The sequence below is a fragment of the Culex pipiens genome, chromosome 1 (assembly GCF_016801865.2).
Source record: "Culex pipiens pallens isolate TS chromosome 1, TS_CPP_V2, whole genome shotgun sequence".
In the NCBI taxonomy this organism is placed as follows: Eukaryota; Metazoa; Arthropoda; class Insecta; order Diptera; family Culicidae; genus Culex; species Culex pipiens.
The window spans coordinates 111,325,993-111,353,093 of record NC_068937.1 but is presented as its reverse complement, the minus strand read 5'-3'; the positions used below and the strand labels follow the sequence as shown (position 1 = coordinate 111,353,093).

The 27,101-nt window shown below is 37.6% G+C and overlaps 2 protein-coding genes across 2 annotated transcripts in view; one reads left to right on the top strand and one right to left on the bottom strand.

The window, feature by feature from the left end:
• Window positions 1-1,503: 1,503 nt before the first annotated feature.
• Window positions 1,504-5,229, top strand: LOC120417196 (pro-corazonin-like). The gene is made up of 3 exons (XM_039579164.2): window positions 1,504-1,660; window positions 4,565-4,766; window positions 4,833-5,229. The coding sequence occupies exons 2-3, from the start codon at window positions 4,573-4,575 to the stop codon at window positions 5,047-5,049; spliced, it is 411 nt and encodes a 136-aa protein (XP_039435098.1). The 5' UTR covers window positions 1,504-1,660; window positions 4,565-4,572; the 3' UTR covers window positions 5,050-5,229.
• A 9,698-nt stretch (window positions 5,230-14,927) lies between these two features.
• LOC120417220 (T-cell leukemia homeobox protein 3) overlaps window positions 14,928-27,101 on the bottom strand; it is a 51,768-nt gene continuing 39,594 nt past the window's right edge. Inside the window, exon 4 of the mRNA XM_039579181.2 lies at window positions 14,928-16,168. Within this exon, the coding sequence (XP_039435115.1) occupies window positions 15,970-16,168 (199 nt within the window). The 3' untranslated portion in view covers window positions 14,928-15,969. The remainder of the gene's footprint in view (window positions 16,169-27,101) is intronic.

Genomic DNA, 27,101 nt, shown 5'->3' with positions numbered 1-27,101 from the left:
ACACATGAACTTTGTGCGAAGGATATAATAACAGGGATGTTCGGTGGAAGCCTTTCAGCTTTGGAAGAGGCCGGGTTAAGGTGGGATGGTGAACCAAAATAGGATCATCGCGTTCACCGCCAAGTGTGTTATCTATATCGTTGAAGTCAGTGGCGTACCTTAAGGAGGCTTATTTTAAAGTCGATTTTGGGTCTGCAAAACTTCATATATATTTTTTAACATTTTAGAAAATATCATAAGATTATATTCATGAATTCAAGATTCGTGTACAATACTTATTTACAAATAATTGACAAATATGTCTTTTCATAATCAAAGAGTAATAAATAATGTATCAATTTTAAATATGTTATAAAATGAGCATGAGCATGAGCATGAGCATGAGAGACCACCCATGGTTGTCCTTCTCCGTTGCTGAACAGGACCATAATATCCCATCAGCACAACCGGTCACACGCTTCAACGATCAAATGATGTTTCCCTTATCAACAGCATGCATGAATGCGCTGAAAAGATAAAACATCACGATCATCAAAACTAGAGCCGGTGCGAATAGGAAACAGTCGTTGGCCACCAACGGCGCCCGCCATGTCAGTTTGTAGATCTCGAGGGAATGGGACGGGAATGTTAGTTAGCACAGGCTGCTACCAAGGGTGGGTTCTATACGATATCCACACCCCCGCGTGTGCCGGAAAACTACTTCTACTTGGGATTTTGTTAGTGGGTAAGGGTAATGGCCAGGATTCAACATAGAGGATGATGATGCGACCCAATAATCAATAAATTTTGTTTAATGGTGTGATGTATTATGCATTCTCAAGGCAAACAGTCGGAGTATGCGGATGAGACTATTCCCGGTTATTTGGTGTTGAGTTTAGCATAAATGATTTAATCTTAGACAGCCGGCTGTGGAAAGATAAAACCAACTAAAATGCGAAAACGCGAAACCGCCCGGATCGAAACACACACACAATCGGGGGGACAACAAAAACGGAAACGGCAACGAAAATCCTGCGCGAGGACCGCGACGCACACCGTTCAAATTCTCCAACGCAACTGTCAAACAACCCGAAACCGCCCGGATCGAAACACACACACAATCGGGGGAACAACAAAGACGGAAACGGCAACGAAAATCCTGCGCGAGGACCGCGACGCACACCGTTCAAATTCTGTTATAAAATATAAATTAAATTTATCTTCCAGATTTTTTTAATGGATGTTAAAATTTAAATTGCGACCCTCAAATCCGAATGAAGACGCCACTGTGCTTCCCTCATTTGCGCTCCAGGCATGGTTGTTTGAGGTTAGGGGCTTGCATGCGCTGATTTGCATATTTTTACACAAATTTGATTCACTTTAATTGATTGACTTTGAAGCTTGTTTGGCAAAGGCGGGAGAAAGGGTTGCGGCGTTGGGACGTGTTTATTGTTTTGATGATTTTTCGAACTTACGTGATTCCTGATGTCTTCTCGGGTGTCTCAAAGGCATATGGCCAGGCCTTGGAAAGGACGTCTGTCCATGGGGTATAAATTCTTCGAGCCGTTGGTTGATGAGTCGCAGTCCCCACCGGAAGCGCCTCGGAGAAGGATCAAATAAATTGACAGCGAAGCTGACACAAGTGGATTTCAATTGGGTGAAAAGTGCAGTAGAATAAATTGTAAGTGACATCTAGTGACAGATCAATTAAGATAACTGAACATATTTGAATATTCAGTGCTGTGTTTTTTTATTTCATAATTGTGTAACCAGAGGCTTGTTTCTATGGACTATCAGTGTTGGAAATTTTGTTAAATTAGAATAAAAAATCTTGATTATAACTGCAATCAAGTGAGATCAGCAAAAGCCAGAACTAGTGGTTATTACTTGTTGTGAAAATTATGGCCACTGTAGTTAAAAAAGTTAGTGCTGAAGCAAATGACTATTTACAAATAACCAATAATAGTGGAAATGAACTTTTGAATAATAATATGTAAAACTACTTTTGATATTAAGGTGAAGCCGTCAATCAATTTCAAGGAATCACTTGTAAATTCTCTGTATTAAACTCAATTTACTAAATTTATGTCCAAAATTGTACCTATTGTTTTAAAATTATTAAATTAAAACTATTAAATAAAACCAATTATTTGAAATTTAGGGTTTTTCATCAAACGTAGTATTTAGAAAAATGATTATTTCACATAAAAAACTCTAATAAAGTGAAAATGGCTACACAATTTCACATCGCTTGATACCCATATTGCCAATTAAGAAAATTTTAGTATTTTCATGAAGTATGGTATTTTGTGAAAATTTAAGCATTTAAAATCAACTCTAATAAATTGAAAATGCATACATTATTTCGTATCGATTGCTTGTCATATTTTGCATGAAAATTTTAGTATTCTAAAAAATATGGTATTTAGAAATTTACTACATTAAGAAAATTAAACAATAATGTGTTTAATGGGGTTAGAAACTCTTAGAGCTATAATTATTATTTTAGCCAGTATATCAAAATATATGTTAGTAAGCTTATTATTTCCTTTACATATCGTCAGTATACTTACCAATACACTGAGAGTATCTTAATATACTAACAGTTTATTGCTTTTCGGTTAGTATACTAACAAGTATACTGGAATATCATTAATATACTCAGTATTCTTAAGTTATATTAGAGTTTCCAGCCCCTTGTTAATGTTTAACTTTTGGAATGAATTAAGCGAAAATATCATCAAGAGATGAATGAGTTATTTCCGATAAGTGTGCAGGATCACACTGTCAGTTTGGGAACATCCATAAACCACGTTGACACTTTTTTGGAAATCTTTTACAATTGTTTGCTCTACAATTTTTGAGAATATTGTTTAGAGGTGGGCAAAACCGATCTTTTTTAGGAGCCGCTCATTTTCGTTCGCTCATTAGAAAGAGCCGCTCTTTTGAACGGCTTTTTCGCTCTTTTTCATAATTTTGATGAAATTGTTTTTTTAAGAATCATATGATTTTAAAAGTTATTTCACACTGGACTTTTACAAATTATTTGATAAAAAAATTAAAATTGAAAACGAGAAAATGTCCTTGAAAACCATTGGTCTTGGCGGTCTCTATGTCAAGATTTCTTCTCGAACCTAAACATTCGAGTAATTGAATGGCATCCAAACTTAAATCTAGGATTAGAAAAATTGCTATTAATTTTAAAATTGCGTTTATTTCTGCAAGAATTGAACTAATGCTGATATTTTATTTGGAGAAAACATTCTGTGAACTCTTTTCTACATTCTGATTTAATTGATAAAGTCTATGAACGCTAAAGTTGTTTTGGACATAAGGTTTTTTTTCAAAATCTCTAAACTATTCAGAAGATTTTTGATAATATTATGCAATTTGGAATGCTCAAATTTGTATTCCAGTAGTACTTTAATGTATAATCAGTTGTAAAGTGAAAAATATTTTCATGCTGTCTAAATTTTTTTTTGTTTTTATAGGCATTATTTGAAATTGAATTTTCAATTCTCAAAAACAAATTTAATACTACATTTTTTGGAAATTCAATAAATTACATTTATAACAAAAATCATGCCATGTTGGGCCGGTTCTTTCAAAAGACTGAAGTTTAAAAAAGAACCGCGGTTCTTTTTTTGTAAGCCACGGTTCTTTCGCTCTTTTCAGTGAATCGGCTCTTTGAGCGGCTCGCTCTTTTTTTGCCCACCTCTAATATTGTTACACTCTAAAAAATAACCCTGCAAAGTTAGAAAAAAACACGAAATTTTAAAATGAAAAATTTTGTTTTAAATGAAAAAATGACCCTTCTGGGTCAATGTAGATTCGAAAAGTACAATAAATTTCCCATAAAATGACATGTTCCAAAAAATTTTACAGTCGAGTAACGGAAAATGGGAGAATTTTTTAAACTTTTTTAGTGTTTTTTTCGATGAAAATTAAGTTTTTTTCGGAATTCTGAGTACGCCATCAAATCGGGCGTCTAATTTTACATAAAAGTCGCTTTGACACCAAATTTATTGAAAAATACCTCTTTTTAATTAATTAAATTTATTCAAATTATTGAAAAATACCTCTTTTTTCGCATGTTCAAAAATGGAAGGGGGCGTACCGCCCCTCCGTCACAAGATATCAAAAAATGGACCTCGGATTCGTGATCAGGGACAAAAGTTACCCCTTACGACAAAGTTTCACGCAAATCGAAGAGGGGTCGGGGCAACTGCTGTGTGAGTTGGCGGAGAATTACCCATGGACAATTGTGGACAATCGCCATATCCCCCCCTAAAGTGTCCACGTGGTTTATGGATGGTCCTTTGCTAAATTCTGCACTCTCAACTAAAATTACTCAGTTTTATTTTTTCAATACCTAGTAAGTTCGGTGAATGCGTTTCTGTTAAATTCTCGTAGGTTCGAGAAAAACACTAACGAAATTAATGTCATTCTGAACAAAATTAACCAAAATCATTGACGTTTTATTTTAACTTAAACTTATTTAAGAGTGTGTAGAAAACAGCGACTCAAGATCGAGGGGAATGTCACTTCACTATTCAAAGACCAACATAAATTCTTTTCTCGACAGCCCCAAAAATGCGCAACATTCTGTCCACGCTGGTGATCGCCTCACTGATGGTGATCTTCTCCGACGCCCAGACGTTCCAGTACTCGCGCGGATGGACCAACGGCAAACGTACGGCCCCAACGGAACCGCTGGCCCTCGCCAACTCGGCCCTGCTTCCGTCCCACTTCCCATCGTCATCCGGACTGGATAAACCCAGCGACAAGTAACGCCACTTTCGTAACGCCTCATTTGTTTACGTTACTAATGTCAAACTGCCCGTTGTTTTTAGGCTATTGCTGCAGCGCCTACTGAAGTCCCCGTATGACGTCAGGCTGGTGGCCGCACTGGTCGCGCGGAACAAGGACCTGTTGCAGCAGATTTTGGCCGCCAGCGATCTGGACTTGTCCGGATCGGGAGGGTTGTTTGACGGTGCAAACGGGGCGCTTGATGGCAGTGCTGCCAGCGATGAGGGGCGTTACAAGCGTGACACGAGAGGGCGGTTTTAAGTGGGGCGTCCTAGAAAAGGGAAATTATGGATGGTGATGGTGCGACCGTTGCTGGGGTACAAAATGGGAAACGTAATTACGAACAAATTGACAACGATAACGCTCCGTTCTGAACGGGCTGGCTGGTTTATGGTTGTTTATTTATCTCTATGTGGGGCAGTTAACCATAACGTAGCGTGAGCAACAAAAACAGGGTTGAAGGGAGCGTGAGAGAGCGAGGCTTGAAAGTTTTGAACTGGCGAACAACGTGTTTGTGTGCGGAAACTGGTTTATAATTGATGGTATTTGTGGTATATTTACAATGTGATTAACATACACTATTTAAACAGTAAAAAATGAATCTGAAAGCCAAAAAAGAGCGTATTTAATTTCAAACATAACCTTGAAAGTCATGAACAAACTCAGTGTTGCCAAATCCACCAGTTTGTGTCCAATCTTGACGCGCGGCCTACTGAGACTGACAGAAAGCCACGTGGAGCCACGACACGCGGCAAATTGATAGCTCTTTCGCTGTGCCTCGTGGGAAGTTCTGTTCTCTTTCAAGTTTCGTTTGATTGATTAAGGGATACGCCGGGCAGGACAAATGGATTATTGTCTCAAATCCGGAATCTCCCGGGCGAGTTCTGTAGGAAGAACCCTTTTTACTTTTGATTCTGGTGAAGTTTGGTTGATGGTTTGCTTTGCGAGTTTGTAAACGACATTTGAAAGAAACACAAATTTATGGACCAACTAGGTAAAAAGTTATTTATTGGATTGATTCTTGAGTAAAATTTACCTAAGAAACTTGCGTCAAACTTATTTTGGAATAAGTATGATTAGGACAAAATCTGAGTACTTTTTCTGTATTATTGTGTTTATAGAATTCAATTAGATTGCTTTTGATTATCGACCCTCTTTAACCGTTGCTAATCGCACCTGTAATCCGAGACCAAAATTGAGAGATTATCGTCAACTTGTTCTCGCTTGTCTTACCCCTTGAACCCATCGTACAAAACACGCGTAATCCGATAGCCGTGGACATCCGTTCAGGCGCTGATTCTCGTGATGACCCTCTGCAACAACAATAACAACATCAACCTGACCCGCAACCTCACTGCGAAACAAGTGAACAACAAAACTCAAACAACAAGGCACACTTCACTGAAATTATCATTCGCTGTAATCTCAAAGGATTTGCGTTTGAGTACGACGCACCCTCCGCCTGGCTCACCCCTTGCGAAATTAGCCGGAAACCAGACACTCTACAAACGGATGACAATCAAAATAAACACATCTACGGGAGGAGGGTGGGAAAGCGACCCTAACCTCAATCCGCACTTGTCCTCTCCGGGAAAACACGGTTCTTCTCTTTCTCGAATATTACTTTATAATTAATTTATAGGGATGAGCGATTGCCGTTTTGCTGCCAGGCTCGGCACGGCACGGTACGCATCGTCGTTCAAATCTGTCCCTAGGGCATTCTACCTACTACGGGGCACATGTACGTGAGCGTCCAACGAAGCCGGAATGAAGCGTCGACTTCGTTGAAGTTGCTCAACTGGTCTGTTTGTTGACAGATTTTGAAGAATTTCCGAAGCTAGCTAACCTAATTTTGAGTCGTTTCGCAGAAACAGCTGAAAACACTCAAAATCGGGCCTAGTTTCGGAAGATAGCTTCCTTGTTGACAGATTGACAGCGGTGACTGATTGACAGATAGGCTACTTACACTTGAAAGTCCGGAATCTGTGGTACTTACCCCAAATTTCTGCTGAAAAATACCCAACACTCTCAACCGCATGACCGCCTGTCAGAGAGAAGACGCTCCGACAACTGATGAAAAAGATCCCGGTCAAGGATTGCTTCGTGAGGCTCTCTTCACAACGCTCTGGTTGAAAAATTAAAACAAATTGCAGTCGGCTCGTTGGACGCCGCCGCCTACTTGATTGAAGCGTCGACAGCAAGGAGGCTCATTTTGGAAGGCGAGCCCGGCTTGGAACCCAATCAAAGTTAAACACAAACAGAGGTGATTTCGAGTAAATGGCAAGGTGTGCGAAGGGGGAAGGGGAAAATAATAAACAAACCATGAATATTCATCCTTCGGATGAAGCTGTCCGTTTTTTGGAGCACAGACGTGCAAGAGGAAAACACAACGATTTAGTTTGTTATTCATTTATCTTAAGGTAGCCAATTTTTCCGGAAAATTTAATCAGCGCCAAGATTGCGGAAAGTAGGTGGGAGCTCGTTGTTGAGCTTTGTGAGGTGTTAAGTTTGGGGGAAGAATTGCACATGAGAATAACTTATGAGATTATGAGAGGTGAGTGATGGGCAATTGTTTTCTAACCTCAAAGTTTTGATTTAAATTTGCACAATTTAAACCTCCAAGGATATGCTTAAAAATTGGGTAAACCAACATTTGAAGTGTTTCACTTTAGCGTATAGAGTTTGACAGATCAATTCGTATTCGGTTATACAGCTTTACTCAAAAATGGGTAAAAATATAACAAAAATTGAAAAAAAAGTCAATCAACAGTGCAAAGAGCCTCTCAACGGAAATTTCAAACCCACACCCGGTCACACCCACTTGGCAATTGAGTTGTCTATTTGTTAAGGCTATAAATTCATAGCCATGAAGCCAATCAAACCATTTAACGGGAGGGCCAGGTGTTGGGAACTGCCACTGCGGGAAATAAAAAAAATCCCATTTTCTACTCTATTCCACGTGAAACACAGTCATCCATTTTTAATTCCCTCCCTCCCCTTTGCTACACAGTTCGCAGTCCGATAAAAATTGAATAGAGTCGGACACTGTGAAATGAAAGGACGGTGGCAGGCAGAGCAAAAAAAAACATTACAATTCAATTTGTATCGAAATCGAGAGCACACTTCCACGCCGGTGGCTTTTCGGTATCTTTTTAGGGTGAACTGATAAAGGCTCGAACCTTTTTTGCCCACGAATGGTCACTTCATAGAGGGGCCATCCTGCCCTCTTTTTTGCCCCTTGACCAGCAGTCGGCAGGGGTGCGTTTTATAAAGTGGAAGCTATTAAATTTATCGCTTTCCGCACTCACTTGGCACTGATTTTATTGTATTTTATTTTAGTTTGAGTTTTTTTTGTGTGAAGTGAGTGGAATTTTTAACTGCAGGTGATTCAGGCAGTGATTTCAGGGGGAGTTGGGAAATGTGCACGCTAAAGCTGGATTAGCAAACTCTTCGAAAATATTTGTTGAATAAACGATAAATCATTGCACTTTTTTAATGTAAAACAATACACGTGATCTCTCGAAAATAATTATAACCTATTGATTCATCTTGAAACGGCATCAAAGCGTTAGAAATTAAGTCACACGGATGAGTCCCCAGGAGTTACGAAGTTGTTCTGTTGTGAGCATTTTTGATGAACTCGTTGCGTGGCAAAACGGACAATTATTCTCCTGGGAGGGGAAATCAAACGTGTGCGTTTTATTTTTGCTTCTATTCAGGGAAGTTAAGTTGTAATTCATATAGTCCTTTTAAGAGGGGAGAGAGAGAGAGAGTACGTGAACGGTTATCGCACTGTCCTTTGGGAAAATCATTTTATATGCCTTAATTGAAATTAAGAGCGACTATTTCGAGATGCAAAAAATGCTGGAAAAAAATCCAAAGTGAACTCAAATGCATCGTTCGTTTGAACAGCCGTTCGTTTGAACAGCCAGAGTTTCAGTTCCAAGATGGCGGAAAAACTCGTGCGAAATTTGCGCGAGTTTCTCAAAAAAAACGATACTTAATCCACCTTTAGGTGGTTGGTGCCTTCCTCACATTCATAAAGTCAATACATTCAGTAAAAATAGCAACATTCCCTTAACATTTTGAACAAATCAATTTTATTACTGATTTCTTTTGATAGGGTTCGCATACCTTCAATTTTCTGGCTCATCGGCAAGGTCTGATAAAAAAACCTATCCAACGAAAATTCACATGGAAGATTCAGACAATATTTTTATCACAGTATCTCAGATCCAGCCTCCAGAAAGTATATAAATAACACTTAAGTGCTAATAACTTTTGATAGGGTTGTCAAATCCTTGATGTTTTAGGCTCATTTGAAAGGTCTTTTGATTATCTAACTAACGATGGGTCGCATGATGGACCCGGACATAATTTTTACTGAAATAACTGAGTTCCGGCCTCCAAAAAGTGTATAAATAACACTTAAGTGTTAATAACTTTTGATAGGGTTGTCAGATCCTTGATGTTTTAGGCTCATTTGAAAGGTCTTTCAATTATCTAACTAACGATGGGTCGCATGATGGACCCGGGCATAATTTTTACTGAAATATCTAGATCCGGCCTCCAAAAAGTGTATAAATAACACTTAAGTGCTAATAACTTTTGATAGGGTTGTCAGATTCTTGATGTTTTAGGCTCATTTGAAAAAAGGTCTATCAATTATCTAACTAACGATGGGTCTGCTAATAACTTTTGATAGGGTTGATAGGGTTGTCAAATCCTTGATGTTTTAGGTTCATTTGAAAGGTATTTTTAATACCTTTCTGAAAATGTATAACATGATAGGGTTTCTTGCAAAAACCACCCTTTTTACAATCTTCCGGACATACGTCAAAATCGTTTTTTAGCATAACTTTTAAAGTACCTAACTAAACGAATGACGGATCGAATGAGACTAATACGGTCAAAATCCGTTTAACCAGTCCGGAGATAATCGAGTGACAATTTTTGTGTCCACCCACCTACACACATCCACACAGACATTTGCTCAGAACACGATTCTTAGTCGATAGGTATACGTGAAGGTGGGTCTACGAGGTCGGATTAAGAAGTTCATTTTTCGAGTGATTTTATAGCCTTTCCCCAGTAAGGTGAGGAAGGCAAAAACACTTAGACAGCTTTGATGGTACGTTCGTTTGATGGCTGTCAAAGTGTTTCTTTGAAGAAACTCGCGCTAGTTCCGCACGAGTTTCGCCGCCATCTTGGAACTGAAACTCTAGTGCCGCACTCGATATTTTTTCAGTTTCATGCGAGTTCCATGCACACTGAAAAAGAATGTTCGTTTGAACCAAAACTGGCACCGACGAGTGTGGCACTCAGTGCCGCACTGGCTGTTCAAACGAACGTACCATGAGTGCGGCACTCAGTGTGGAACTAGCCCTCAAACGAACGTACCATTAACTAGATAATTTATATGGTACGTTCGTTTGATGGCTAGTTCCACACTGAGTGCCGCACTCAGAGATGTCAAAGTGTTTCTTTGAAGAAACTCGCGCTAGTTCCGCACGAGTTTCGCCGCCATCTTGGAACTGAAACTCTAGTGCCGCACTCGATATTTTTTCAGTTTCATGCGCGTTCCAAGCACACTGACAGATGACGTTCGATTGAACCAAAACTGACCCCGACACCGAATTCCAGGTAGATCTTCTTGATCAGGCTCGTCGAATCTCGCTCCAACCTCTGGAAGTAAACCGAGTACGACAGCTCCAGGACCTGTGGCTTTCGTAAATACGGTCCTTCCAGAACTGGTGCCATTTGTTCTTCCGGATGTTTAGGTAATACTCGTGAAACATGTCCCGCAACGAGAAATGCACTGCAGACCCTATGGACATCCCACACTGTCCCGTCATCACTTCCGGCACATAATGCTGCTGACGGTCGTAAACCGCCGGCACCGAGCGCAACATGCCGCTTCTCGTCGTTTTTCTCTTCCGTTGGATCCTTCTCCTGACCGTTAAAATTAACTTTATCGTACTTGTTTAAAAAGCGGATGAAAATCTGCTTCAACTTCAATCTCGTCTACCAACCCCGGGCCACCAACACCGAATACAACCGGTGCAAATCCACATCCCGACCTCCGATCTTCGGCAACCGCATAAACGGCGTCCTACAAAAACAAAAAGTCAAAGTAGTTATGTCACAGACATAACCGGAATGGCGTAGACTTACGTAAAATTTAGATATGTGGACATGTGGGTTTTCCATATATTAATTTGAAGAATTAGCTATATTCTTTAAATAGATTTATGGAATATGATCATGAATGGGAGATGGAATTCAGCTAAGGGCGTTATTTCGGGGTGGTAGTGTTTGGTGGGAATGATGAACAAGAAGAACTCTTTCGTGAGAAAATTGGTGGCCCTAAAAAGGACCGATTAGAGTTGGATGGTGGCGTTGGTCGCAAGGCTGCAGCCGGGAGATGTTCTGTCCAGATGGGTGATAGGCCGCGGTGGATGCTGCAGGTGCTGGCGTTGTTGATGGATGCGAAACCGACAAAGTTGTTTAGGAAAGCGTGTAGTATTTGCAAATGATTGTGGTGCGAAATTTATATTAGGCTGGTGTATCAACCAAAGTCAAAATCGGCCGATGATAACTAAAATACGAAACATACCTTCGTGACTGTGTCAGAACATTTCTACCAAAAACAAGGTCAAGGCATGTGCGCCCAAAGGATTGGAAAGCAGATCAAGCTTGAGGTACTCTTTCATAATTCATAAAATCAACAAATTTCAAATTTTCCGGTTTGAGGATATCAATGTTAAAATCCCCAGACACAACAATGCGGATGTCCTGCTTTGCATACCAGAACAAATTCCGGATCAAGAAAGAAATTTTCTGTTTGTATGTTGCACTTGGCGAAATATACACAACAACAAACAATGTTTGAATCCCATTTTCTGAAACTTTTGTGGCACAAATATCCCCAAACGAATCAGCCTCGAGTAAAATTGGATCATGTTCCTCACTTAACTGCTCAAGATCGTGAGGCATGGCCGTCGAAGAAGACGAACGAACGGCAAAGAGAGGAAAGAAAGAGACGAAGGAATTTTAGCGAGCCGAATGGGGGGAGGGGGAGAGGGGGCATTGGGGTTGGGGGCGAGAGCAGCCTCAGAAAGCTGTGCAATCCGTCGCCCCCGAAGACCAAAATTTGTTCCTGAAATTTAAATTCAAATTATCTCGCTGCCTCGTCCCGGGTGGGACGAGGGCAACTCTTTCAACACTAGAATTTGATGAGACGTAAATCTTTCAGAAGCGCTCGCCGCGAATGCGACGAGCTAGTTGGATGTCCCGATTGTTTAACAACCAAGGCTTGACCCACGAGAGGCTTTTCGGCGGAAGGCAGCAGGCGCGCGCCTCATCTTGTTGATGCCTCGTCCCGGGTGGGACGAGGGATGGGGATTGAAGCACCTCCGAACCACCGCAACCACGAAAGATCCAAACGGTCCGGCCATCGAGAGGCAACTGGCTGACGGTGACGACGAGAAGGCGATGCGCACTTCTTTTCCAGTTCTGGTCCCTCTCTCCTGCTGCTGCTGCTCTGGTCTCTCTCCTGCTGCTGCTGCTCTGGGCTGAGCTTTCCTGCTGCTGCTGCTGCTGCTGCCGGTCCGACGTCTGAGACGTGAATGATGGAATGGGCTCTGGCGCGCGTTCTTATGTATGATTTCGGCCCGCTACTTCCCCTCCTTTTTCGCGACCGACACTCGGTCGCGTTGCTCGGATGATTTTCCCCTCAAAATAGGTACTTGACATTCCCGTCCGTGAGTGGGAAGCGCTCATTTTGCTTGCAAAATCTCTGCATTTTGAAAACATTTTAAAACATTCAATTGTTTCAATAGTTAAACTATTTTGCCAACAATGAAAGTTTTATAGCAAATTGCTGAATAATTTTCGAATCGAATGGCACATAAATCGTGTCGATTCGATTAGAGGGAAGGAAGATATAAGCGTTTGACGGATGACGCAGTAATCCAGGGCCTTCGGCCCGGGTTTTTTGGAATGACACCCCAGTACCTTCGACAAAGACGTAAGTCTACGTCAATAAAAGCAAACACAAACGCCACCAAACACCCAAACTTCCTTCTTACCCATTTCGGCCGTGAAACAGCTGCAGGTCCGGCAGGAAGCTGACCTTATCCTTTTGAAAACCAACATTCCCCTAATCCCCCAACCTTGTTCCGCACCCGCACCATCCTCCTTCGAAGGCTTCCGCGTCCAAGTCCTGCACCACTCATTAAGCACCGAAATCACCTACACCTAATCGTTTGTTTACATTGTGGACTTAGGCGAACACGGTTTCACGAGAACGACAAAATGAATGAAATTATACAGTCGAATTAAAAGTTAAAACTTTTAAATCAGTTAGCAATGAGATTTTCAAAAACAGTAGCAGTAAAAGTTTTCATTTTCAAAACAAGAAAAAACCCTTTCAGTGTAGCAAATTTTGACCACTTTTTATTTCAAGAGTAAGTTGTTTTTGAAAGTATAGTAATATTCTTGTGTGTGTACATCTGTTTTCTTTGGTAGTTTGTTCTAGAAATCAGGAGGAAATCCAGTTTTTCGCGAAAACTTTACACGTAGCCTTATGTGTGGGACAAACTTCAAATACGTTTTTCTCAGTTTGCTGTTTTTGCAAATTGGACATTGATGCGAACATGGGCAGTGTGGTCGTACAAAGTGTCATTTTACTCAGGCAGTTTAGCTTTATCATTGTGAACAATAATGTTAGCAATTTAGGCATAATTTTAGGACTCAATTACCTTTTGTTGGTTCAAAATTGTCCTAAATTACAGAAAAAGTCAGTCTGACGATTGGTTGCAAATTTTAATTGGTTATTCCGTTATTTTTTTTTGTAGCACCTGCAACGATTTAGATAAATATTTATAACTGTTCGAACTTGACAATATTCGAATCGTTCAAATAGTGAAATAAAAATTCAGTTCCAGTTGTCGCACACCACCCGCAAAATTGATTAATTTGCTAATTGAATCTTTTCATAACTTACCAGTCTCTATTCTGCACATACCACCAAAAAACTCCGCGCAGTAAAACTTTAGTCTCATCTGTTTTTCGTCAACCACGTGCCTCCGGCACTGCCTGTAATATCCCCGCGTGTATTCTAACGGTTACTGTGCTAATAAAGTTATAAACATGTTTATCATTCCTACCCCCTTGGCCGAAAATAAAATACATTTGCCATTTGAACAGGGGTTGGTCGCCGACTGGTGGCGGGCCCATTCATCAAAAGACAAACGCGCGAGAGAAATTTGTGTAACTTGATAAAGTTCTCATCGTTTAACGATTAAACGGGGCCGGGAGGGTGAGTTCAAGAACACCAGAACTAAACGTCAAGTGGGTGCGCGATTAATGGTGCCAGGCAAAGTGCACGCAGTAGGCGCTGCACGTGATCAAAATGGGCTTGTCGTTGGCAACGCGATGGGTAATTTTCCCAGCGTGATGCTGAGGGACACGGAGAGGCACTTGTTCACTTTTATTCACTTTTATTACAGGCAGTATGTTGTGAATTCCTGTGGGATAACGGCAATTAAAATGTTTGCTTTTTCCCAGGAATCAGGTTGTTGAAATGGATTTGTTGTGTTGGCGTGTATTGTTAAGATGAAATGTCAAACTACACGGTTAAGCTGAAAATGTCGTTTTGCTCGGCATTTGATACTTTCTCACAGAAAAGAATCTAAATAAGTTTAAAGTGGTTATAAATTTTGGTGAAATCAGAAATGCCCACACAAACCATCTATTCGTTAAATCCCCTCATAAATCTCAGCAAAAAGTTTGCATTTTACCAAACAGGGAGAGAAAGCATCACAAATAAGGGCCCCCGTACTTAATTGGGTGACGTGCAAATGTCATCGGGTCGTGACGACCGGATTAGGCGGAGGTTTCTTTCACTTTTATTCCATACACACTGCGACACTCTGATGCGGTTTAATTTCAATTCTTTTAAACTTTATTACTTTTCCGTTTTTTTTTTGTTGCATGCTTGCTGCCTGACATGTTTCTTTTTGCTTTGTTATCTGTACAGAGGTTTTATTTTTATTTTCATGCTCGTGTGTCGCCGTCTGTTCACTTTCAAATCTGCACTAAATGAAAATGTTTATTAATTGCAGCTTTTTGACGCGTGTTGCGACACTTTAAAGGTTTGCACCTTTAACTCACGTTACTTGCCGACCGGGCCACGGATGCTATCTATTTACATGATTCATTATTTCATTTCGTATATGTGTTTGTGTGATGAATGTGAGTGAATTTGCGTGCGATCTTACGGAATGTTTTTTTTTGTGAGTTCTCACACTTTAGCGTGTACCATTAGGGTTATCAGTTTAAATTGATTTATAGTTTATATATTTGTTTTGCCTTATTTACTCGCTATTGCTCTCGGATTATACATATCTTTTCGTTTTTTTTGTGTTTAAGGTGCGAGAAAACGGTAGAGCTGCGCAAAGCTTCTAATTTATTGACATGAGTAGCGAGTAACATTGTCTTGCTTGCCGATTGATCTTAAAAACTAAGGAGATAAATGATTTTGTTAAAATACTGCTGCTCGTAAAGATGTATGATCATGAGTTTATACTTTACAGGTGACGAATTGTCAAACGATGAACAAAATAAACATTGTACCTAGCAAATCTTGTAGCAAATAAAACATGACAAAATTGATTTTTATTGCAACCTTAAAAATTAATAGTGAGGTCAACTTCGACAGCTCGGCATTCATTGCTCCACACTGAGACAAATCAGCGCGTTGTTTTAAAGTACTTTTATACACGAAGTGGCAATGTTTGGACTAAACTGTCAAACCAACACTCTTAATTAGAGTTGATCAATAAAATCTTAAGGTTTATTCACTACAGAAAAACGATGATTAAGTACTTGTTCAAATTAACGTAAACAATAAGATAAACGTGGCGTGTCTAATGCAATTTTACAATCAAATTTACAAAATTAACCGCGTCGCGCAAGCACGTTACTTAAAAAACTAACAATATCTTCCTAAAGCGCTACAAAAAGATGCTGCAGATTCCTCTCTATTTATCACAAAGAAGTTGTTCATAGTACTTAACCTAACGCCCCAGAAAGGGGCACTACTCTAAATAGAGTGAATGTTTAAAAGTGCTAGTTTTTTTTTATTATTATTATTTTCAGCTCAATATTTTACATGCTTCAGCATCCGGCGGTGTGCGCTTCGGCCCAGGGTTGTAGGCCGTGCAGGGCCGCCAGTGGAGCGCCGGGGGCCGTGCCGGATTGGGCGGCCGACGGGGGTGGTCCACCGAAGCCCTTGCTCAGGGCTTCCGCCTGGAGGGAGAGCATGAGTCGGTTTGCCGCTTGCCGTTCGGCTTCGCGCTCTTCGGCCGTTTGACGTCTGGAAAGGGGGAGGAGAAAAAATGTTTGTTTAGTTGCAGGTTTGTTTAATTATTTAAGTTTTTTAGAGTGTTTAGATGACAGCTTACACGCTTGTCTAAAATAACTCATTTCGGGGATAAATTTCTCTCAGATTTCATCACACTTAAACCGACGGTTGGGTAGATTTTCGTAGTGTTTAGGTATAGAACTATGATTTTTTTCAAAATGCAGGCCAATTTGACTCAAACATGAGATAAAGTGGGGTCAAAAAGCGGCACCGTTTTCAAATGTCAAAGTGGATCCATTTTTCTATTTGCCAGAAGTTAATATATTTTTGTCTGTTTTTTCCAAGATTGCAAAAAAGTCGGTGTTGTGGAAACATTTGAGAGACCCAGAAGACGAATTTAAAAAAGCTCTGGTTGCAGTCGATGTCATCCTTTCCAGATAGGTCTTTATCGTTTGATTCTGCTCGGTTGATTGGAACTGCCACACCACCATTTTGTACTAAACAATGTCAAAACCTAGACAGAATAAAACGCATACCACTGGTGTTGAGACAACTCATTTACCCGTAAGAAAAAGTCATGCTTGTGCTTGAACAGCCTGCTACCTTGTAGATGTAAACAAAGTGGGATCGTTTGAAAACCAAGCTACGAATTCTAATTTTTCATCACCCAGGTTTCCCCAAAGAAACTAACAAATCTCAATTTTACGGAAACAATCAGAAAAAATATTTAAAATAAGTATTGTCTGTGGTTAGTAACACAATAATTTTTAATTTTATTTGTAATTTCTCCAAAATTATTTGCACTTACAAAACCCAAATGTCTTGTGAATAAACCAAAGTTTTTCAAATTCGTAATTATCCAGACACATAAAATTTAGCCACATTTTTATTCAAAATTTTACATTTGTCTTAAAGTATTTCAAAGCATGTGTGATTTTGGTCAAGGCTGTTAATCGATAACCTTGTTTGCGATAAACTTATCGTCCAACAATAACTATAATGATTATCGTTATGTTCAGTATGATATTGTACGATCAGTGCCTTGCTGGACTCGGTCGTTGGAAACGACCGTCGGCTCAATAAAAATGTCAAAACCTCTCCCCCTCTCACTTCGTTTCACCATCCAGCTGCAGCTTTGTTGACAAACAAACGGAGCACGCGGTCGCGTGATGGCGACATCGAGCAAGAATTAGGGGTGATCATTTGGTTAAAAATGAAACTTTTTTCAAGAAAAATAATATTTTCCGACTGCGTTAAAAATATGCAAGCATGTTCAAAAAATTATTTCTAATGTCGGAGAAGTGATTCAAAATCAAAATTTTAATGCATATTTTTTCTATAACTTGGACTTTTTCCCTCCAATTGAGAACCCCTAGGTCTATCCACGACCGTTTCCAATGACCGAAGATGCCAGAAAATCCAACTACCAACTAAATCCACAATAATAAATTTTAAAAATACACAAATCATCATGATTTTGCAACCTGGGTGTCAAATGATTTGAAATATTGCATTTATGTTCACTTTGAAAGAATTTATTTTGTTGTAAAATGCTCAAAAGTAACTCTTTTTTTTATTTCTCAAAAATTCTTACAATTCTGCAAAGTGGATATCAAACAATTCGAAATTGTGTATGCATTTTTACTTTATTGGAGTTTTTTTTTGTAAAATACTCAAATTAAAATATTGTGTTTCATGAAAATTCTCAACATTTCAATATCGGTTTCAAACGATGCGGAACTTTGTATGCATTTTTACTTTATTAGTGGATTTTTTTTATAAAATACAAAAATTTTAAGAAAATACTGTATTTTGTGAAAATACTCATATTTTATGATTCGAAATTTTGTATGCATTTCACCTAAGTATTTTTGTTTTAAAATTCCTATTGTACGTTATACCTGTTATAACTATAAATTCCTTTTGTACGTTATAACTGTTTTCTGGTAAAATACTCTAACTATAAAAAAAATTCAAGAAATATTAAAATTTTCATAATTTTCACGATTTTCCGTATGGGCGGAATTTTGAGTGAATTTTCACAAAATACAGTTGTACAGTCCAAACTCGATTATCCGAAGGCCTTGGCCAAATTTCACTTCGGATAATCGAATCACACAAAAAATGTTTTTTGGTTGTCTTATTTTTGTTTGTACTCAACAACAAGCTCATTAAATATGACGAAAAAAAATATTTTTTTGCTCATGATTCGATTATCCGAAGTCCCATACAAACCTTCGGATAGACGAACTTCGGATAATCGAGTCTGGACTGTATATGAAAATATAAAATTTTTCATAATTTGCAATCACAATATGCAACATTTTGTATGTTTAGTATTATTTATTTCACCAAAAAACTTATTTAAAATTTTCATTACTTTCAGTATGGGTGAAAAACTATGCGAAATTTCTTTTCGAGTAGTTGGAAAGAAAAAAATGTTAATTTCACAACCAAAATTTTCAAAAAAAAAAATCGTTAAGTTCATGAGAATAATAACATTGTCTTAATTTTCAAATATCGATTTGTTCATGAAAAAACTAATTTTTTTGTCATTTTCAATGTGGTTATCAAACTTTGCGAAATTTGGTAAGCATTTGTAGTGTTTAAGAGTTTTTTGAATAAAATACTAAAATTTTCCCAAAATACCGAGTTTAATAAAAAAAACTAAAATTTTCATATTCATACGATGCTAAATTTAGTATGAGGGCAATTCTCTACGAAATCGGTCTTTTTCTAAAATTTTAATTTTTGTATTTTTTAATCCGACTGAAACTTTTTTGATGACTTCGTTATGCCCAAAGAAGCCATTTTGCATCATTAGTTTGTCCATATAATTTTTTATACAAATTTGGCAGCTGCCCATACAAAAATGATGTATGAAAATCCAAGAATCTGTATCTTTTGAAGGATTTTTTTTATCGATTTGGTGTCTTCGGCAAAGTTGCAGGTATGGATAAAGCCTACACTGAAAAAAAAAATTGAACACGGTAATTTTTTTTTGTTGATTTTTTATTTAACTTTTTGTCACTAAAACTCGATTTGCAAAAAACACTAACTATTTGATTTTTTTTATTTTTGATATGTTTTAAGGGACATCAAAAGCCAACTTTTCAGAAATTTCCAGGTTGTGCAAAAAATCGTTGACCGAGTTATGATTTCTTTTATTGATACTGTTTTTTTTTAAATCAAAATATTGGTCGCTTACTCCAAAATTTCAAATTGTTGAAATCAAAACTAACATTTCAAAAGGACGTAAATTAAATGTTTGGCCTTTTGAAATATTAGTCTTGCTTTAAAAAAATCTAAAAAATTGTTATCGAAAAGATCGGAAAATTTCACGAATGTTTCATATTTTAACATTGAAAATCATAGCTCAGTCAACCATTTTTGGCACAACCTGGAAATTTCTGAAAAGTTGGCTTTTGATTTCTCCTAAAACATATCATGAAATAAAAAAAATAAAAAAGTGTTTTTTGCAAATCAAGTTTTAGTGACAAAAGGTTAAATAAAAATACACCAAATTTTTTTTACCGTGTTTAATTTCTTTTTTCAGAGTAGTCCTTATCCATACTTTGCCCAAGAAACCAAATCGATTAAAAAATTTCTTCAAAAGATATAGATTTTTTTTAATTTTCATACATCATTTTTTTTTTAAAAAAGACCGATTTTGTAGAGAATTTCTGGAAAACTCTATGTCATGTTTTATTTACAACAGTAAAAACCATGATAAAAAACCATTTCTGATAACTTTTTTTTATTATAATGCAAAATATAAATTGACAAGACATTTTTTTTTGATGAACCAACTATGGTCCCCTTGCAATGAGCTGTCAAGAAGTACCTTTTTCTGTCAAGAAGAGCCGAGTAGGTAATTTTTTTGAATTGATTTAAAAATCCATTTTCAATTCTTTGCGGTCGTACAAAGGGTCATTGTTCTTAGAAACATAAGCTTTATCGTTGTGAACAATAATATCACAAATCCAAGCTTAATTTTAGGGCCCAATTACGTAAATTAAAACTGATTAAAAAGAAAACAACATTGGCTTTTTTTCTTTTTAGAAAGAATTATGGATAGCTTGCGAAAATGTTTAATGGTTTCAGAGAATCGAAATTCAGTAGCTTTATGACGAAATTTGGGCAAACAGCCGAATCTTGAGCTGTCAAATGAGCACGTTAAAATATGTTTAGCCACATTGATTGGATGTTCAATCCGTTTTAAAGTTTTAAATCCAGAAAAAAACATGTATTTTTGTTCAAACATCGATTTTCCCGTCAAGGTCTTCCGCCGCACCATTATTTATTCACTTCGCTTCGCAAATCGATTGTTCCGGCTCGAAAAAAAAGAACTAACCTTCCGGCGTTGCAGGTCTCTTTTTTTCTCGAGTTCCATCAAAGGGCGCGTCTGGGTTTCGCCCTTTTGGCTTACTTTGCTGATACACCTAACAAGCCATCGCAAGAACGAACTTAATTTGACTGATTGCAGCTTGTTCTTGGCTCATTCCTTATGACCAGAACCACCGTGTGCCATTCGTTTGGCACGTGGGGTTGGAACCAGGTTCCTCATTTTCACTCCTCGTTTGGCGCGCGTGTGTTCGGTTTGACTGGCAGTTTGTTTTTGGCCCCGACCAAGTAATAAAATGAGTTTTTTTTTGTGTGCAACCTTCTTTCGTGTTTTTCGAAAATACGTGTTCCAAGGGGGTTGGTAAATTATTCAAATACTCTTGAGCATTTTTTAAGCCGGACTGCATGTTTGAGTGTACGTGTGTGTTTATTCTGGCACTACCAACACATAAAAGTCGGAAGCTATGAATACCAAATGAGACTATTTATACCCTCCCCCTTTTTGGTAAAACGTCAAAAAAAGAAGTCAATTAGGGGTTGGTCCCCTTTTTCCAACTTTATTGTTTTCCACCGGGAAGCCCCTCGTCATTAATTGACACGCAAAATTCGCCCCCGTCATTTCGAACCAGGGGGGTGGTTTGAGGCTTAAAATGAATCGATCGTTTAAGAACACCGCCTCGGGGTCGGCCATCTTTGTTTTGTTTTTTTTTTTCTAACGCGGCTATCGAAATTAAATATTAATGTCCGGGCCCCCGTTTAAACGTCAAAACGGTCTGGGTAAGAAGGGCAACGGGTTTCGTCGCTACACTGTTAAAATTTCGTGTGAAAAGGAAAGGTAACATCAGGAGAATGGGACCTGGAGACCACTTTATCTAAGTGGGAAGGCATGATTTTTTTCCCGGGTAGTTGATCATGTGGGGAGGGCGTGATGAACAAGTAAAACTGGTAGCACTGGCGGTGGTGGATAAACTTTTTTGACACTTTAAAAGAGTCTTTGAGAGGGAGGAAAAACAACGCGGGGGAAACAGTATGAATTTTTAATGACGTTTTATAGGCAGGCGACACGTCGCCGATGGAAAGCTTTTGGTTATTCTTTGGCGTTGTTCTGCCAGCACAGGATGGTTAAAAAGAAGTGCTTACGATAAGCAGCCCGACACGGTTGGCGCTCAATATTAAAACGTCATAATGACGGGGACCAACCGCGCCGAGGATTATGACGATGGCGACGGTTGGAGGCGACATGATGTATTGTTATGGTGGTTCGGTTGCCAAGACGGGTGTGCTGGGAATCTGGGACAGGCAGGAAAATCGATTTTTGCTGGTCTGAAGAATTTTTGAAGATTTAAGGCATTCTAAGTTGAGCGTGTTAAGTTACATTTTGTCATGTTTTTTTTTTATTTCTGCCCTTTTGAAATGTTAGTCCTGATTCCAAAATTTTGCTAATAGTTTTTGCGAAAAGATCTGAAAATTTCACAAATGTTAATTTTTTTTAACATTGAAAATTGGAATATTATTTACTGAAATATTGGCATAAGGAAATGAGGAGGGGGCTGTTTGGGTGCGCTTTTAAAACATTAATTTTCCCGTCTATTTGTTTTTGTTGTATCTCAGCAACCAGAGATCGAATTCTCAATGTTTCTTAGACGATTTTAGGTAATATGCAGAACTTATCGAAAAATAAAATTTCAGAAATGGTCTCTAATGGGCACCGTTCAAAAAAGGAAAAAAAATGCAAATTTGAGTGAAACTTTTGTTTTTAATAATAAGTTTTGTTTACAAAAGTTTCTTAAAATTTCTGATGTTCAAAATGATGTTCATTGATAAATAATGATTATAAGTGATTCCAACCTAAGTCTTGTAACGTCCTGTCACTCAATTGGAACCCCGTTTTGACAGCTCGATTGCTTTCGCCTCTCCATATAAGCTCAACAGTTGCGGGGTTGTCTCCTCAAACATCAAAAATAAAAAAATACGGAATTTGTTTTTTTTGTAAAACAAAGTTTGTTTTAAAAACAGCAAAAATAAACAATGTGCCTATTTTTTCATAAACCTCCATCAATTTGCCACAGAAACCAAAACGATCAGGAAACTACTTCAAAAGATGAGCAACTGTCTACAAAATCGGCCGTTTTCGACAATTTTTGTTTTTTGTATTTTTTTATCTGTCTCAAATTTTGTGGGGACCTTCCCTATGACCAAAGAAGCTATTTTGCGTCATTGGTTCATCCATACAAGTCTCCATACAATTTTGGTACGTAAATATTCAAACAGCTGTAACTTTTGAGTGAATTTTCTGATCTTCGGCAAAGTTGTAGGTATTGTTGAGGACTATTGAGAAAAAAATAGGTACACGGAAAAAAATGCGGATTTTTTTATCAACTTTTTTTCACAAAAACTCTATTTTCCAAAATACGTATTTTTTGATATTCAAGATTTTTTGATATGTTTTAGGAGACAAAAACCCGCAACTTTTGAGCCATAGAGAAACATGGTCAAAAATCTTCCGCCGAGTTATGATTTTTTGAAAAATAGTGATTTTTGGAAAAAGTTAGAGCCAAATTAAAAAATACAACTCAATTAAATGACTTGGACATTTAATAAAGGTACGATTTATTTTTTTGACTTTCAATTATTAAAGGTTGAGTTCCCAAAATCGGCAATTTTTAACTAAAAAAAAAGATTTAAAAATATATTTTTGAAAAAAAAAAATGAAAAATAAATTTAAAAAAAATCATATGTTGATGAAAATTAAAATGGATATTTTTGGTAAAGTGCCATTTATTTGACAGTTCTTTATAATTTTTTTTTCCAAAAATATATTTTTTAAACCCTTTTTTTGCGTTAAAAATGGCCGATTTTGGGAACTTAACCTTTAATAATTGAAGGCCAAATCAACAAATCGATTTTTTCCGTGTTTTAAGGTGTTTATTTTTTAAAGTTTTTTTTTAATGATAGAAAAGAACTCCTGCGAAAAATATTCCGAAAATCTTCAAAAATATCAAACAATTTTGTTGATCGGACTGGTTGCTGAGATACAACTTCTTAATGTTAACATTTTTTGAAAAATCTGTTTTTCTCAGCGTATAACTAGCGAACTAGCCCTCGTTTTTCAACTCGTGATTTTTCGGAAGCTATTTTCGATATTAAAATATGATGTTTATTGTTTAATGCTCTGTAAAAATAATTTCGAATGTTTGGGAATAGTTTTGAAGTTTTAAAAGGGCTGAAAACTCTTATTTGGAAAATTTTCAAATATTGGCCTGACACCTTTTGGGAACAAAATTTTGAAATTTAAATTTGGCAAAATTACGCTAAAATTGGGGTGAATTTCTAGTAAAATCGCTTAGATTTGAATAAAACTTGTTTTTGACTTGTATAAAAAGAAGTGACACACTTTCAGTAGATTTGGTATTAACAGGTAACAGAAGTAATTCTTTTAATTCCATTTTTTTCTTAACGCAATTCTTTTTTATGCATTGAGTACAACTCAAGATTTTTTAAAAATAAAAAAAAACTTGATTCGCATCCTGCCCACGTCAGTTAGTATTCACATAACGATCTAGCAGATTTCACAACTCGACAATTTCTAAGTTGATGTCAGTAAACGCTTCAGTTTCGGTAAGCTATGATAAATTTAGGCCCCCAGAACACGAGAGAATTGAATTTCAGTGAATTCCCCAAGGAATTCCCCGCCAGTAAAACAATAAATTTTCTAAAATTAAATTAAATTTGTTAAATGCTATGGAATCATGTCAAGCAATCATGCGCACCTCCTTATTTTGTCTATTCAATAGACGTGGACGTGGTTGTTTAAGTTGATTCCATAGAATTTATACCCGAACCTAACTTTTAATTTGTTGACAGGGAATCCACTTAAATTCAATTCTGTTGATTGGATCATGTCTAGGGAGCCAACATTTATCATACATTGACGAAATTAAAGCGTTTACTGACAGAAACTCCAAAAACGTCTTAGCATTAGTAGCATAACATTTTTGTTATAGCTGGCAAAAAATAATGTAATAAGTTGGAAATGTAAAAATATAATAAGGATGTAGTACAAATAGTAATTTTTTGAGAGAAAGCAATCAAAATATGTATTTTTTAACAATTTTTCATCAGAATTTGAAAATTAGAATGATTTGTTTTGCTTCGAATCCCGGACACTGATAAAAGCTGATTCGAAATCCGGACACTCGATTCGGCTTATGAACCGCACAAATTTGGACGGAAATGTTAGTGAGAGGCATTCTTTAGATCTCAAATAAGCTGTTAACATCAAAACAATCGATATTTAATATAAAAATTAGCTATAATTAAAAGAAATCAAAACCATAAATTTCTGCTTCGCCTTCCCGGTGCATCGGACGCCAATGAAATATTTCAGTGAAATATTTCACATTTTCGATAAACTTTTAATTTAATTTTATATAGTAGTTTTGGCATTAACTACAGCGTTCAAACAAATTTTAAATGAAAGTTGATGTTAGAATTCATCAAATAACACAGTTTTGACATTGATAATGCGAACTTATATCAAAATAATTGATAAAACATAATGAGGTGTCTGGGTTTCGAAGCGTCCGTGAAAACGAACATTGAGACAATCATAAACACTTCTTTCTAGACGTTTACAAAAACATATAAAAATAAGTGGCAAAATTGCCTTACTTTTCTTCGGTGAATTTTTAATAATTTGACAAAACAGTTTTAAGATTGAGTTTATTTATTCAGCAAAAATCTTCTCAATATCACACATTACAATCAAATCAATATCCACTCACAAAGCAAAAAAAATCGCACCAACATTTGCCAAACACACATTGAATTGGCATAAATATTGCACGCACCGTTGGTACCAACATACGTAAACATAATTCGATTATCTTGGTTTTGTGCTTATTTTTGCGGCACCGGTTGGCGGGCGAAAGACAAAAACACTTAACGCAAACCATTACTCACTGTGTCACATTGGCAGACACGCGTATGTTTAATCACAACCCGACTGATTTCGTTTTATTCAGTCACTTGATTAGATCGGCATTTAATCTAATCACCGGAATTTTTTTTCCGTCCCCTTTTACTGGTGTGCGTGCGTGCAGGGCCTCTGTTCACTGTCAAACTCGTACACGCTAAATCGAAACGAGGCAGGATTTTTCTCTTCTCCAGGGAGATCAGATCCTTTACTTTTCTCAGAAAAAGGTTTAAATAAATTATGCCATCGCCATAAATGTAACCTTTCCCTCTCGGGTCGGGATGGTTTGCTGCTCGGAAGAGGGTTAAGATGTTGTGACAATTTTGTCGGATTCTACCGGAGAAGGACGACAACAAGTCGACGAGGCAGGTAATTTTACTTATTCATCGAGCTTTTAGATGCTCACTAATATACCGTTTTTCCTTGGTTCTTTCCTAGCACTTACGACGGAGGTAATCGATGGAGCTTCGATTTTCCAGGAAAGTCCAAAACGATACACGACACTTAGTTTACAACTCAATATACCACCACACACTCTTAGCAGGGGAGAACCCCAAACGGCCATAAATATTTGCCAATTTCTCCTTCCCTTCCTGTTGGTTCCAAAGTGGATCCATTTCGGAGCAGTCGATTGCCGATTTGTGTTGAGATTTTCACCTCCCATCCTCTAAGGACTGAGATGTTCGAGGTGTGACAAAACCCTCCTTCCCGAGCTGGAAGTTAATCCGGAATCGGATTTGTCAAATAAACAACTCAATTATGCAGACTTTTCCTCTCAGCGTGTAATTGACACTGGTTTCAATAGCGCCTTCGAAAGAGGGGGAGGAAAACAGCGAATAAAACTATTAGTTGTCCACTTTTTTTTTCTTTCTAAGGCTTTCCGACCTGAATAAAGTCATCCACGCAGCGGAGATAAAAAGGCGCCGGACAGCGTATTGACAGTGCTGCGAGATAAATCATTCAACCAGTTGTGTAGCAGCCCTGCTAAACCATTGATGGAGTCGTTCCGACGCGACGGACTGCTTCGAAAGCGATATCGAGCTTATGTCCCGTGGCTGGACAACGTGGAGAAAAGCTCGTAAGGAAGATTGGGGTAAAGTTGAGGTAAGGTTGAAAAAAAGAGATCTGGGAACACTGCTTAAAGTTTTAAGCACTTTTGTTTAATTTATAGAACATGTCATAAATGAAATACTGAAAGCAACCTTTTCGATAAGGCTTTAAGTTTGATGATCTGGCAACACTGTTTTTAGAGATCAAAACTTGAGTGTTATTTATGGTATTTTAAATGACAGATGGGCGACAAAAAGCCAAATTTGAATCACTGTTATACATCGTCGCTTACGTGCTATCTTGTGCCACGTCTGCTATAATATGATTTGACGTTTTATAAAATAGCACATAAGCGATCTCCATAATATTGAATAGACTTTTCTTGGTTCAACATTTCATGAACGCTTTTTAAAAGTTTTATATGCTGATTTCTCTCCGTGCAAGTGTCTTTAAAACCTAGGATACCTCGTTATTGCACAGTTTTAAAAATTAGAGATTCAATTTAAAATGGTCAAAAATTTTCAAGTCTTTTAATCTAACTTTTTTTCAATCTTTAACAATATAAAGTTCAAGTGT